Source organism: Choloepus didactylus, chromosome 9, assembly GCF_015220235.1.
Source record: "Choloepus didactylus isolate mChoDid1 chromosome 9, mChoDid1.pri, whole genome shotgun sequence".
In the NCBI taxonomy this organism is placed as follows: Eukaryota; Metazoa; Chordata; class Mammalia; order Pilosa; family Megalonychidae; genus Choloepus; species Choloepus didactylus.
In genome coordinates this window covers 37,141,796-37,156,394 of record NC_051315.1, presented here as the reverse complement: position 1 = coordinate 37,156,394, position 14,599 = coordinate 37,141,796, and the positions used below count along the sequence as shown (strand labels likewise).

Below are 14,599 nucleotides of genomic sequence, written 5' to 3'. Positions count from 1 at the left end.
AAGAAAATATTGCAAGATCATATATAGTCGGGATGGATATGTTCTCTTCTTTAATTTGCCTTGGCATTTTAAACAAAGTGTATTTATTGAACAAATAATGGTAAAACCACAATAAAGGAAATAAAAAGCTAACAATCATTATCAATCCTACTACCATATCAAAACCACAACCATTTTAAGTATTAATTTCTAGGACTTGAAACACAAGCGTACATTAGTTTTTAATTGGTATCATAAGCACTGGTGCAGAGCCTTCATATATTTCATCTCCAATTTGAAAAAATATTCAATTAACAATATACTGTAATTTATTTAATTGCTGGACAGTTAGGTAGCATCCCCCTTTTTGCTAATATAAGTAATTCTGCAATGAGTATTTGAGTATTTGAGATTCAGATCAAAGGGTAGGAAAAATGTTACAATTATTTACTATGTAATTTCAAACTGCTTTCCAAAATGACAGTAATAATTTACATTGCAACCCCTAATACGCATGTTTCAGTTACACACAGTGCATATCTTAACCCTCCTTTTCTAGTTTCTGCATTTCTAGTCACCAGTCTTCAATTTCTACTTCTATTCATCGTATGCATTTAGCGCTTCCTGTGCCTGTCTATCAAGCACTATCCTAAGGAAAGGTGGTCAGGAGGTTGCCACAAAGACAAAAGCTTGTTCAAAAGGTGAACCTGGTCAAAGTTGACTTTCTCTTAAGAGCCCGGGGGCAGAGTGGAGGGGTTAAAAGCGTAGGGGGTGGGGAGCATGCGTTGGACGCAACAGACAGTCCGGACTGGTGGAGGCAGGGGAAGGGCACGATCCCGGAGAAAGTGCAGGCGATGGAGCACTCCATTAACCCGCACCGTGGCAGTGAGGACGGAGTGAGACCCAGAGGGGCCTCTGCAGGCAGACTGGAGGCAGCAGGGGGCAGACAGAGGGTTCTGACTTGACCCTCGAGACACCAAGAGAGGAGTGGGAGGAGTAACAGATTTGGGGCAGGGGCAATCTCCTAGAGATTTCTCCTCTTATTTTCCCCCAGTTATGCTGCTGTTTTCAGTAGACCTAGAGATGCTTGAACTGAGCAAAACGAAACATCATGACTTCAGCCAACCGAGAGAGTGGCTTTGCCCTCGAGCCTGACACCTGCGAAGTAGCCGCTGTTTATTTACCTTGGGCTCGCAGTTTCGCCAGCTCTTCGCTGAGCGAGTCCTGGGACTCTTCCAGCTGCCTCCTCTTCTGCTCCATGTTTTGCATGTAGTCTGTGAGAGATTTGATCTTGGCCTCATGCTGTAAACAAGCAGACAAAAACGCCGAGTGAACGACTGGACTGGCGCGCGGCCGTCCAGGCTCCCCTGGGGCGCTCTGGTGGGCGCTGCAGCGAGGCAGGTTCCTGAGGCTTGTCCTGGGTCAGCCCCCTGGCGGCGCGTCCGTCCCCTGCGTCCTGTTCCCACCCCTGTGGTGGCGCGTCCATCCCCTGCGTCCCGGGTCACTTCGCCCGTGATTGGCGCGTCCGCCCTCTACGTCCCCATCCCCTCCAAGCCCCACAGACACAGACACTCCCCACCACCCACTCCACATGAGATTCGTAAACCCAGGCTGGACTCCTCCGCACCGTTTTAGAGCCGCGTGTACCGCAGAGGAAAGAGCCAGGAAAATACCGAATGCTCAGCAAAAGGCCCAAACCCTGTGGCACAAATCTCGGATTCTGTCTTAGAACAGAAGTATTACTTGTTTTCCTTTTCTGTCCCTATCTCGGGGACTTTACGTGCATTTCCCTCCTCCTGGGAAGCTATTCCCAACCCCGGTGAGGGGCACAGATTCTAGGAATTTTCTTCTCTGTTTTTATAAATTCCAAAAAATGTCAAATAGTAAAGCAAATCCAAAAATGGTGGTGCAAATTTCACCCATAAACCACTCTTTCTCCCTCCATATTCCTGTTCTCAACTAAATGAATTCAAATTCTACAAAGCTGCAAAGTAGAGCATAGATACAACTCAGCATTTTCATTTTCACTTAATTTTATATAATTATAGTTTCCAAATGGTCAGGTTTTATAAATATTTTATAATAGCTCCATAAATATTCTTCTAACATAACTTGATGTTATTAGTTTCTCAATAGATATTTCAATAATTTATTTTTATTATATGGTAAATAATATTGCACTCAACATCTTACATATAAGCTTTTAATATCTTTAACCATTTCCTGAGGAAAAATACCATAAATGAAATTACTGGACCAAAGAATACTGGACACAAAAACTAGTTTTATGTTTTTGATTTCCAAGGTGCTTTCCAGAAGGATCAACTGAACTACAGTTTTATCAACAATGTATGAGTGTTTCAACTTCACTAACAAACCAGCATTAAATAATCTTTTCAACACTTTTTAAAGTTTTTTAAAATTTTTATTTATTTTTTTCTTTTTTTGTTTTGTTTTAATTTGTATTCTGGCACCATATATACAATCTAACATTTCCCCTTTTAACTACATTTAAATATATAATTCAGTCTATTATTCACGACTTCACAATGTTGTGCTACCACCACCACCATCCATTACTAAAACTCAATACATTTTTGCTTGTAACGCTAGTTATAAAATGGAACTTCACTGTTTACATTTGCATCTCTTAGATTATTATGGTGGGAGAGAAGGAGGTTGGAGATATTTCTATGATTACATTAAGTCTAAAAACATACTAGAATGAAGTATGCTTTTTTCTGTCTCAGTATTTTATTTGATGCACCAATCCACACTGGTAGCTGTTACACCTAAATAACTTTGGCTCTTTCAGTGCTTCATTCAAGGCCACAAGCAGCACATACTGCGCCACTCACAGAAACCTCAAACCTAAATACCAAGTTCGGGTGTCAGTGGCAGCCCAGAAACTGGGTTCTGTTTTCTGAAACTGCCTTACTGAAATGAAACGGTGTTTCAATGAGAAGAAGAGCAGCCTTCCTCACTGAATGAATGACATGTACCCTCTGGCTTGAATAACCCTTGAAGACATGGGCTCTGGGCACACATACCCTTGGATTCAAGGCCCAGCTCTGCCAGTCACTGGCTGTGTTAGTTTAGACAATGCATTTACTCTCTAAGCCTACTTCCTTATTTGAAAAACAGGAACGATGAAACCTGCCTACTAGCATTTTTTGAAGATCAACTGAGATAATGCATGTACAGTGCTTAGTATAGTATATGGCATGTAGTAAACACTCAGGAAAATGTTATCTTCTATCATTGCTATTAGTAGTAGTAGCAGTGGTGGTATTCTTGCTATTTCTGTTTTTCCTTAGTGAACTAGACTTCTGTTAGAAATTAAAAGGTGAAGGAATCTTGCTTTTGCTGATGTAGTTTGTTGTTTTCTGATTGTGCTTGTTTGAATTTGTCGTGTACCCCATAAAAGACTATGTCTTTTAATACACTCTTGTAGGGGCAGACCTACTGTGATGGGATCTTTTGGTTCAATTATTTCCATGGAGATGTGACCTCACCCATTCAAGGTAGGTCTTAATTAGTTTACTGGAGTCCTTAAGAGAGCTCAGGGTGAGAGAGAGCACTCAGAGCCAATAAAGACCCAGAAGCTTAGAGATGCAGACAGAAAGATATTTGGAGATGCTAAGCTAAGAGATGAAGCCCAGAGTTTGCCCTGGAGAAGCTAAGTGAGGACCCACAGACACTTAGAGAGAAAGCCACTGGAATCAGAAGCTGAAAGCAATGCAATCCAGGAGCAAAAGACCAGCAGAGGCCAGCCACATGCCTTCCCAGCTGAAAGAGGTGGTCCGGATGCCATTGGCCTTTCTTCAGTGAAGTATCCTCTTGTTGATACCTTAGTTTGGACACTTTTATGGCCTTAGAACTATAAATTTGTGAACCAATAAACCCCCATTGTAAAAGCCAATCCATTTCTGGTATTTTGCATTCTAGCAGCTTTAGCAAACCAGAACACTGATATTTACTTTAAAAGTATGAGGCAGACAATATCTAAATACTTTAGAAGTTTTAGATTCCACGCAGTCTTGTCCATCCATTTTATATATAAATATCTCCTTTTTAAAAGAACTCAAGGTAATTCACGTAATTCACGTAATAAAATCCAGCCTTCGGGAGAAACCAGGGCTGTCGTTGCCCAGGAGGCCATGGATGAGTCTTATGTGAAGCCACTTACAAATCCCTAGGACTCACCGTCAGCCCTGAAAGAGCATGGAGGAGGCAGATCTCAACAGGACAAGGCAGAAATGAGGAGGAGAGGGTGGCCCACCTGGGAGATGAGCAGCTGGCACGCTGCCAGCTCCCGCTCGCTGGCGTTCATCTTCCTGTTGGAGTCCACCTGGGCGGTCTCCAGCTGCTTGCTGCGGTTCACCAGGGACTTAACCTCCGACTTCATCTTGCTGATGTACAGGCGGGCCATGGTGAACTCCTCTTCGATGACGCCATTCACATCTGCCAACTGAGCACGGGAGGGAACACACTCAAATGCTGCCTTCAACAGGGTTCATGGGCCCTTTGAAACCTGTGCAAGGGTTTCTGGTTAAGAATCTCTAATCATAGGACCAGAAGCTGAAAATGATCTCTACAAGGTACTATATATTCGACCCTAAGTTCCCTGAAACCTCAGGTGAAACTTACAATTAAAAATCTCTACTAAATAAATATCCTCAATTGACCAGACTTTTCATTACAATTGAGTTTTAGGGGGAAAAAAGTTGACAACAATGACAAAAAAAAAAAAAAGAGAGAGAGAGAGATTAAAAAAGAGAGATAACTTCAAAGACGTGTTTGAGAATCAACAAACGTTTTCATTCAATGTCTTACCCCTTTCGTCTCTAGAATGACACAAGGAGGCTCAGAGTTCCTAAGTGTGGCCCTGAAATCCCAATAAGCATTCAAATCAAAATTTCAGTCAGGTTCTCTTTAGACTGATCGTTTAGGCAGAGAAGTTGTCTAAGGCCCTTGAATATGTTTCTGATAGGCAAGAGTTTTTTTTAAAAAAGGATTTTCTATGTAGTCCTCAATTAAACAGAAAATGTAGTGAGTCAGAACATGCAATTATCAAAGACCCCTCTTGGTGAAGGTTTTCCTACATGACTTTTCATTACTACTAATCTATTTCTCCTTGCCACTTTGTGCCTCCCCTTTCCAAGCACACATGAATCAAGCTTATTATTTAAAAGCATCTGAGAACAATAGTCTAAATTCACCTTAAAGGAGAAGATTCTGATAGGCAGTGTTACTGTATATATATTTGAGTTCTAAGTTGCTGAGCTTTACTGGAAACAAAATTGAAGCAAGGGACTTAGGACAGAAATCCATCTGCTCACATGCAAACCTGGCTTGAAGGGCAATTGACCAAATGAGCCAAGTAACTGTGCATATTTTTGTTTAACCACCAGAGGGCAGCCTAACACCTCAGGAGAAAACAGCGCACCGTCCAGAACCCAACCCATGAATATAGGTTTCAACTGGTTGGAAGGCAATGAATCCAACTATAGTTTTTTGATGTTCCACATTGTAATTGCCCACTTTTGTTACTATTGCTGTCATTTATTCATTTATATATAAACACTTCTATGTAATACACATTATATTTTTATATTATATACAACTATTTTTTTTCTCATTTAAGGGCTGGAAAAATGGAATCAAATATCAGCCCTGAAAAACTGGTAGCAAATGTGAAGTATCCTAGACTGTGCTGAGTACATGCAACTTGGCTTCAACATTCCCCTGAGAATTCAACAACAGCATTTGTTAAATGACTCCAATGTCCACCAACACGGCACAGAATCTATGTCACAAGCAAGAATCTACAAGGATCAATTTCTGACCTCACCTTAAGATGATTTTATTTGCTAAGATGGTTTTATTTTTAACCACCAATACCCATCTTCACTACATTCCTTTTATAATCCAACAACATGGAGGTAATGGAGGACGAAAGGCCCCCAATCTTTAGTTTGGTTTGGATCTTCTGCCTTTTATGTGTGGCCAGGGATAAGAAACACTTGTTTTACCTGACCAGGGGACCTGTGCTTTGTGCAGCTTCTGAAGCAGGGTAAGGAAACAGCCATCTCTTTCAGGTGGAATCACAGCTACCCCCACCAGCTCCTGGTGGGAAAAGGCCACTGAACGGACACAAAGGGTGCCTGGGAAGGGAAGCAGTCCATCCTCTGTCCTTAAGAGTAGGGAACTCTGTCTTCCTTGCCCAGATTCCATGTGAGTTGGGGAAGAGTAAAATATATGCATTGGGCTTCCTCCAGGAAGAAGAGAGCTGGATATTTCTTTGCCCAAACCAGAACCATAACTTCTGGAACATTCTCCCATCCTAGGAAATCTAAGAGGAGATTTTGAGTCCATGCCTGATGGAAAAAAAACAATACCCCAAACAAACTGTTTTTAATTGTGAGCTTTCTTACCACAACAGAGTTGATACATTTATTTAGTGCTCAAAAGTTTCTAATAATTCCAGCACACTGTTATTTCAAGAACACTAATCAGACTTTGCTGCTGCAGTGTTATCCCCGACTCTTCCCCGGGTCTGACAATGTCTCCAGCAGTACATATAGATATCTCATGTAATAGTCACATTCCATTCTACAGTGTCTGCACACTAGACTATGTGAGCCAGCACCAACAGCCAATCCAAGAGAAAAGGACGCGCCACAATAAAGTCATGTGGGAAGCCCATGCTGCTTTCTACCCCACCGCCTCCACCCTGTCTAGCTAGGGAGCCGCCCACCCCACCCCAGTTTTCTCAAGCACGGAGTGGCTCTGCAAGGTGAGGAACTATTGCCATTTTAGACAAGTCATAGGTCAGTGACATGAAGGTTCACATTCAAAGGCCTAAAAGCCAGAATGTAACTAAAAGAAGTCAGTGTGGATCAAAAGAAAATCAGGCAGCAAATATTCATTTCATCTGCTCGGCCTCAACGGTTTATTCAGTTTGTGCCTAGCTTCCTGGAAATTTTTGTTTTCAGCTCCTAGTGACAGAGGAACATAGAAGGAAGAAGAGGTTCATTAACAACACTGGATAAAGTCAACACTGGACTCACCTTGTTTTACCAACTAAACAAAACATTGTCCAGACTCGAAATATTTCAAGATACAAGTGAGCAGAAGGGACAAGGGATTTTCTATCTCCTAGTACTGTTTAGATGCATCATATTTTAGAGCTGAGGACTGAGACCCCAAAAGCCTATTTACCCTTCACCCAAAAGTGCCAACCTTGTGGGCACTGAATAGGATTTTAGGAACAAAAATACAAGATCACTGAAAAAAATTTCCTTGATCTACTCATTTTCTTAGCTCAAAAGAATTATCATATCAAATTGAATAGCCTTAACCAATAAGAAAAGTATCTGTGCTCATATGATAAACATAAGAAATATATTTAGAATTCATGGAATTTCTGAGCTGGCAATCTTTGAGAACATCTGGGTTCATCTTGTCATTTTACAAATTAGAGTAATGAAGCCCAGAGAAGTAGTGACTTGCCCAGTCAGACCCTCTGCCCTTTAGCTCTCATTGCCCTAGCGATTAAATCAGAATCATAAGAAAAAGAAAATCAGAATGATTATGACTATCATGCTGTATAAGTAAGAGTTATCAATGAAATTAACTAGGGCACCCAATGTTTGAAATCCAAAAATATCTCCAAAACATCCAATTAAGTATTTAAAAATAACCTCAATCATACTTCCAATTCCCAAAGGCAAGACTCTTTAATGCTGAAGCACCCAGACACTCCTTGATTTCATTAGCATTTTTCATCAGTTCTATTTCAGAACTTAGCATAAAAATACCATCTTTTTTCATTATCAGCTGCAGGCACCAACTACCCACAAATCAACTCCACCTTCATAATGCAAGGACCATTTAATCATCCTGACGTCAGAATTTTATTGCTCAACATCAACGTATGCTAAAAATTAAAACCTCAAATTTAAAATCACCAAACCAAACCTTAATAGGATTAACTCTATAGTACCTGAGAATTTGGTGCTAATATTAGATTCATGCAAATGATAGAGGTTCCAATATAAAATGATTAAGTTTACAAGTGTAAGAGTTACACTCTAAGCCTAGACTGTTAAACCATTCAAAAGGGCTTTCTGTATTTCCCAGAAATAGTCTATAGACAGAGGTAATCTTGGGAGCCTTTTCCAGTATCTAACAGTCCCAATTCACAACATGAGTGTTCCCATAGAGCAGAATGATGTGGAATTCAGTCTTTTAAAGTAAAATGGCTAAACTCTGATTCAGGAGGTCTGAGACTAGTTCCGACAAGCTCTCAGGTGATGCTGCTGATCATACCTCGAACAGCAAGTTTCTAGACTGCTCATATTCTGAATCACGAAATGTGGGTTTATTTCCTAAATGTTAAATTGGATTCCAATGTTAAAACCCTACTACTTGCAAATGGAAGCTCTCCCAATGATACTGATTGGCTGGAGAACTTTCACTCCTCTAGGTTCTCCTAGAAAAAGATAAACACAATTTTGAGTCTAGAACTGTTGCTTAAGGTATCTAATTCCCAACTTCTTTAACATTAGGAAATAAATAAATTAAGCCAATTTACTTAAACCCTATCAAAATTTGAAGATGTCCCCTAGAAATGGAAAGTAAATTCAGCCTCTTCCTCACAGTCATTCATTTAGCCTTTTGTTCATTCATTCAAATACTACCAAGCATGTGGCAGACACAAAGCACTTTGCACACTGGATACTTAGACTAAAGCACAGACCCAGCTAAGCACACCATTATAAGGGCAGGCAGAGAGAACAAGGAAGGGCTGGCTTACCGTCTTCACATCGTTGGTGCCAATAATTCCTCCTATCTCTCCCAGATCCTTCAGGAGCAAATTCAGGATCTCAGTGGCCCTCTTTTTCTGGTGGTTGCTAAGCTCTTGTAGCTGGCTCAGCTCTCTCTGTGTGGTTGTCAGGGTGGTCTGAAAAACAAATTTCAATAACAAATTAAAAGGTGTGCCCATTGGTTTCACACATGCAGAACTGAAAAGAATAGCAGCATAATGTAGGATAGAGTTCTTCATCATTTTCACAAGATTCAACAAGTCCTCTTAAGTCAAGCTACTTATCAGTTCTGCATTCCTTAATAAGAAGAGGAACTTGGTCTTGGCTAATGTTGTTTATATCTATATATTGGGTTACAATTTCCAGGTCAGCGAAGGAAGGTATTAAAAATAAATAAAGCTGAAAAAAAGGAGCCCTTAGATTCAGACACTTTATTACATCTTCATACTACCAGATGTTGTTCCATCTTTAGGGTCTAAACATACCTGGCAAGCATCCCCACCTCCACTCCCAAACAAACATGCACCATAGGCCACTTCCAAATTTCCACCTGACTTCATAAGAATAGATGGGTCTGAAATGCCCAGAGGAATATTAGAGGGTTTAGAATAAACAACTTAAAAAGTCTTCTGATCTTCACAGTGATGCTAATTGAATACTATTCATCTCTTCACATTAGTCAAGTTCAACAACAGATGGCTTCTTAATATCCAGCAAAGCTTTACTTTCCTGCTAAACATTAACATACTCATCTCTTTTCCATCCCTCATGTATGATTTCAAAAGTTACATATTCCTAAGCAACTACATTAATTCTCAACATCATAAGAATAGCATACTTTGGTGTCCTGGTATTCATCTAGTCAACTTAGCCAACAAAGAAAATCATTCCCCTATTCCTAAAGCCATGGAGGTTAATGCAAAGACATTTGTATAATTTTTCCATGGGCAACTATTGCACTAGAACACTTTTTAATGATCTGACTAAAAACAGTCCTCTACATGAGCCTAGTAATACTTTGGTATGATGGAAAATAAGGAATAATGAGAATTGTATTATGGAAAGTGTTTCCTTGTTTTGAGAAGCAAGTAATATCCAAGGACTAATTAAAAGGATCCTGTAGAAAACACTAAACAGAGAAAATCTAAGCCTCCTCCTTTTGTAACTGACTTCTGAATCTGTGTCTGTGGCATGAGCACTGTTTCTTTTATTTTATTTCAAAAATCTTCTTAAGTAGTAGTTCCCATCTTGGGAAGCCTTGAGAAGATTCTTCCTCCATGCAGTTGAATTCATGGAGTCAGCAGCATTTCCTAACAGCTCCATGGTCAGCATGGAGATGAGAGCTTTTCTGTACCATCTGCCACTTCTCACTGCCCGGGAGGACTGGATGTTTTCCACAAAGCCAGCTGGGCACAATCCCGTGCTGCCACACCATTGGGCAGAGGTGCCAAGGGCAGCGAGATACAGGCACTCAGCTTCCCCACCACCCACTATCCACGTGGGAAGGACAGTGGATACAACCCACCACCAGCCACCTCGCCAAGCACTTGCTGGCCCTGCTGCCACAAGCTCCCAGTGCAGAACCTGCAGGATCTTTCACTGGGGGAGTGTGAAAGAAAGGAGCTGTACAGACTGAAGCTCTGGCTTAAAACAATAAATAACAAATGAAAAGAGCTTCACCCTGGACTCCTGAAGGCACTACTGGGACAATAAGCTGAGGCGAGGGAGTAGATTTCTGGAAGGGTGTAAACAAGAAAAGTGAAGTCCATACCTTCCTTGGGTCTCCCACTCTTGCCTGTTAATAACACTTTGACATTCATGCATTGGGATTGTAGCATGTGTGCAGATCCATGACAAGTGTTTTACATAAACTGTCACTAATCCCCCTGCCCTGCAAGGAGCATATTATAGGCATTTTTATAGAGAAGGGAACCAAGACTCAAGAAATTAACAAGTCTCAACTAAGATCTAATTGTGAAATCAAGTTTTTTTACTGTGTTTTCTCTGGCTGTGAAGTCTACACTCTCTTGACTATTCCTGAAGGCCCCTCTGCTAAATGCTACAAATCCTCTGAATATAAAACACTTGTGATATGTAGTTCCAGTTGTGATATGCAGTTCCAACATGAGTGGACAAAAGGCACACATTATTTCAACTGTTGGCGGGCTCTCAGAGTATGCATCTAAGTCTAACATTGAACAACCATTCAGTAACTGCCTTCCTAAATAGTGTCTGTCAACAAACATCAAAATAAGTACACGAATAGAGGAAACATCTTGAGGCAGCCAACGAAGTCCCGCCCCCTAGAAACAAATGCTCCAACCATTTTCTGGGCCAGCTCGTCCGTCAGCTGCTCATTGGCCTTGGTCTTGTCCTCTACTTCCTGTGACTTCTGGTCGTAATTGACAGCCAGCTCTTCCAGTGCCTGCAGAACTTCTTTCACCTCATCTTTGGCTGCCTCATTTTCAATCTGGAGACGTGTCAGCTCCTCCTGGATTTTCTCATAGTCTCTTCTTGTGGAAGCTAAAAGCTGGGGAAATGAGATAGCATAGAACTGGTGAATCTAATGTTCCAATGTTTATATTCTGAGCTCTATCAAAGAAAGTAATTATAAGAAACAGATACAAGGGAAAAAAACATGTTGGAAAGGCTTAGGATGATTAGAAACCTCACTGTATGGCTCAGATGTTAAATTAAAAGATAATTACCATTTCAAAAATGTGTTTTTTTTTAATTTTAGAGCTATATAGGCTTAGCTCAAATTAATTACACACCTGAAATCTCTTCACTTTTAGCTGATTGGCTCTTTCATATGTTAAAGGATGGGACAAGTCATTTCCAAGGACTATAACAATATTCACATGGTTTTTAAATATTATCATGAAATCACATTGTAAACAGGTCAATTTCAGTGTCAACCAAAACAGTATAAAAAGACGTAAAAAGTCACTCACTTTTTCTTAACCTTCACCATTGATGTAAAGAAGGATATACCCAAACATAAACATTAGTTAAAAGTGAATGTGTGGTATGTATTCCACAGATAAGCACTACAAATATAAGTAAGTGCTTGAATGCTCTACTTCTAAGGTATGAGACTGGTACAAAGAGTTAACAACAGAGTAGTAAATGGGAAAAACTACCTATTACATACTAGGGACTATATTTAATAGGAATACCTCACTAGTACCACACAAATACACACAAATAATTAGGGGCTGATAAGAGCTTTGGGGAGATTTGGGTCATGATAATCGCTTGAAATTGAGAGCGATGATGATTATACAACTAAGTGAAAATAATGTGAGACATTGATTGTCTACCTTAGACAGAATATATGCTATGTGAAATTAAGAAACCCCTACTTAATATGTCAAGCCCTCAATCTTGAGGCTTGCTCTTCTGAAACATATGGCTGAAAGGGGAGGCTAAGCTCACCTATAATTATGCCTGGGAGTCACCTCCAGAGAACCTCTTTTATTGCTCAGATGTGGCATTTCTCTCTCTAAGCCCAATTCTGCAAATAAATTCATCACCCTCCCCTCTACATGGGACCATGACTCCCAGGTGAGTGAGTCTCCCTGGCAACATGGGACATGGATCCCAATAATGAGCCTGGTCGTGGCATCAAGGGATTGAGAATGTCTTCTTGATCAAAAGGGGAAAGAGAAAGGTAAAAAAATAAGGTCTCAGTGGCTAACAGATTTCAAATAGAGTCAAAAGGGTATCCTGGAGGTTACTCTTATGCAAGCTTCAGCTAGATATGCCAAATGGCCAGAGTAGGACAAGTGCAAATCAACAGTAGTCCCGAAAACCCTAAAGCATACTCTAGTCCCTATCCAAGACTCTAAATATAAAGTTTCACTAAGTTTATTTTTCAGAAACTTATATCCTCCAGAGTGTTCCTATTCCAGATAAGTCCACAATCCAGAGGCAATATCCTCTTCAAGAACATTAACCAGATACGTGACCCCTTCCCATAATGTCGACACCCCTTTACAATATGAACAAAGTTAGGGTGGTCACTGCCTAGACATCCCTGAAGATCGAGAAAGTGATTAAACAAGAGGAAGCAGTAGCAACAAACAAGATAGGATTTAACAAAGGATTACGAATGCTGAATCTCTATACAAATGTTTTTATTTTATTTTATTTTTTTATTTTTTAGCTGCTAGGGTATTAGAATAGCTAGAAGGAAATAACTGAAGTGGTGGAATTGTAACCCATAACATTCTTTAAAATTTGCTCTATGGCTACTCGTTAAATTGTACTTCGAAAGTTATCACCTTTTATATATATGTTATATTTCACGATAAGAAAATAACTGAAATTGTGGAACTGTAACCCATAACATTCTTTGAAATATGCTAACTACTTGTTAAATCGTACTTTATCACTTTTCTGTATATGTTGTATTTCACAAGAAAAAACATTAAAAAAAAAAAGTGAATGCCTGGGCTTATGGATTCTTTCACTATCTTTGTGCCTATTGCATTTTCTGATTTTTCTGGAATGAACGTCTATTGCCTTAAAAGTAAAAAAAAAGAAAAACATTAAAAATTTAAACTGTAATAAAAAGGAAAGTTTATCACAGATGGAGGTACAAAGTGAATCCTTTTCATTCTGGAGATGCAAAGGAATGCAATAGGAGGAAAAGGGCAGGAAACACTAACAAATGGAAGACCTCAACTATTTAAGATAGGAATGGATTAAATACAGGTAATCCACCTGCAAAGGGCATGGAGTATCTCCCTACCAAGAGAACTGTTTGAGCAGGGGGCATAATCATGGCCCTGGAGAGAGGAGAAGACACAAAGCATAACAGGAGTGAAACGATTACAGAGTCAGCTGTGTCAGTGGGAGGGCCTGGGGTTGGGGACATGAACCCAAGCCATAAGCTGTAATTGCATTGTTTGATCCAATCACAAAAGAGAAAAATACTTAGATAGTACTCAGCAGAAAATTACTAACTGCCTACACTGGATAGACTGGCTGGCTGTCCTTTGTTTAAGTTCCTATTTGTAAAATACTTGACAAAACGCAATGCAATGAAGACATTTATTCAAGAATTGGATGCCATTAGGGAGTGACTGGAAACAAGTGACCCCCCTTTTAATGAATCAAATATATGCTAATACAGCAGTACCCCTTTCCTCTCTGCTTTCCCCTCCTTCTACCTTCTCCTTTTGTTTTTTTCTGAAGGACAGCAGGCGAACATGATCTATATCAAAGACCAGAGCCTGAAGAGTCCCAAAGCCAAAATATCTACAAAGCAGGGAACAGGAGGGCCAGATACACGATATGATGAGAGAACACCATCCTTGTTTAAATCCAAGCTCCTCTGACTCTGCTTTTCAAGGACCAGCTACCCACTCTCAAAACCCCAGAGCTCCTCAAAGTCAGACATTTATTCTCCAAATTCAGTGAAAATCAGCTTTTAACATGCAGTGAAAGACAATCTACCAAACTTTCACGATTCAAGGATTTAAAAAAAAAAATTCTTTGTGAATTAAATTTCTGAAACAAACATCAACAACAAATTAATAAAAACTTCTTAAAAAAATTTACTGTGTTCTTTACCTCATCTTGATCCAACATCTGCTGCTTTAGCTTTTCAGCCAGCTGGCTCTGCTGGTTAATCTCATCATCCTGAAACAAAACATCATGTTTAATTTTGGGGTGGGGTGGGTAGTTCATTCTTGATATCCTGGTTTCCTGACAGTCAGACACGAGGATGCCGGCTGGAAGTTTGCTAAGAAGATGAAGGGAATGCGGCGGTGAATCTCCAC

The 14,599-nt window shown here is 40.1% G+C and overlaps 1 protein-coding gene across 1 annotated transcript in view; it reads right to left on the bottom strand.

Moving 5' to 3' along the window:
- KIF5C (kinesin family member 5C) overlaps positions 1 to 14,599 on the bottom strand; it is a 161,726-nt gene that overhangs the window by 28,368 nt on the left and 118,759 nt on the right. The window contains exons 13-17 of the mRNA XM_037849932.1: positions 14,391 to 14,459; positions 11,134 to 11,340; positions 8,801 to 8,947; positions 4,262 to 4,450; positions 1,164 to 1,281 (exon numbers count right to left, since the gene is read on the bottom strand). Coding sequence (XP_037705860.1) covers positions 1,164 to 1,281; positions 4,262 to 4,450; positions 8,801 to 8,947; positions 11,134 to 11,340; positions 14,391 to 14,459 — 730 coding nt within the window. The remainder of the gene's footprint in view (positions 1 to 1,163; positions 1,282 to 4,261; positions 4,451 to 8,800; positions 8,948 to 11,133; positions 11,341 to 14,390; positions 14,460 to 14,599) is intronic.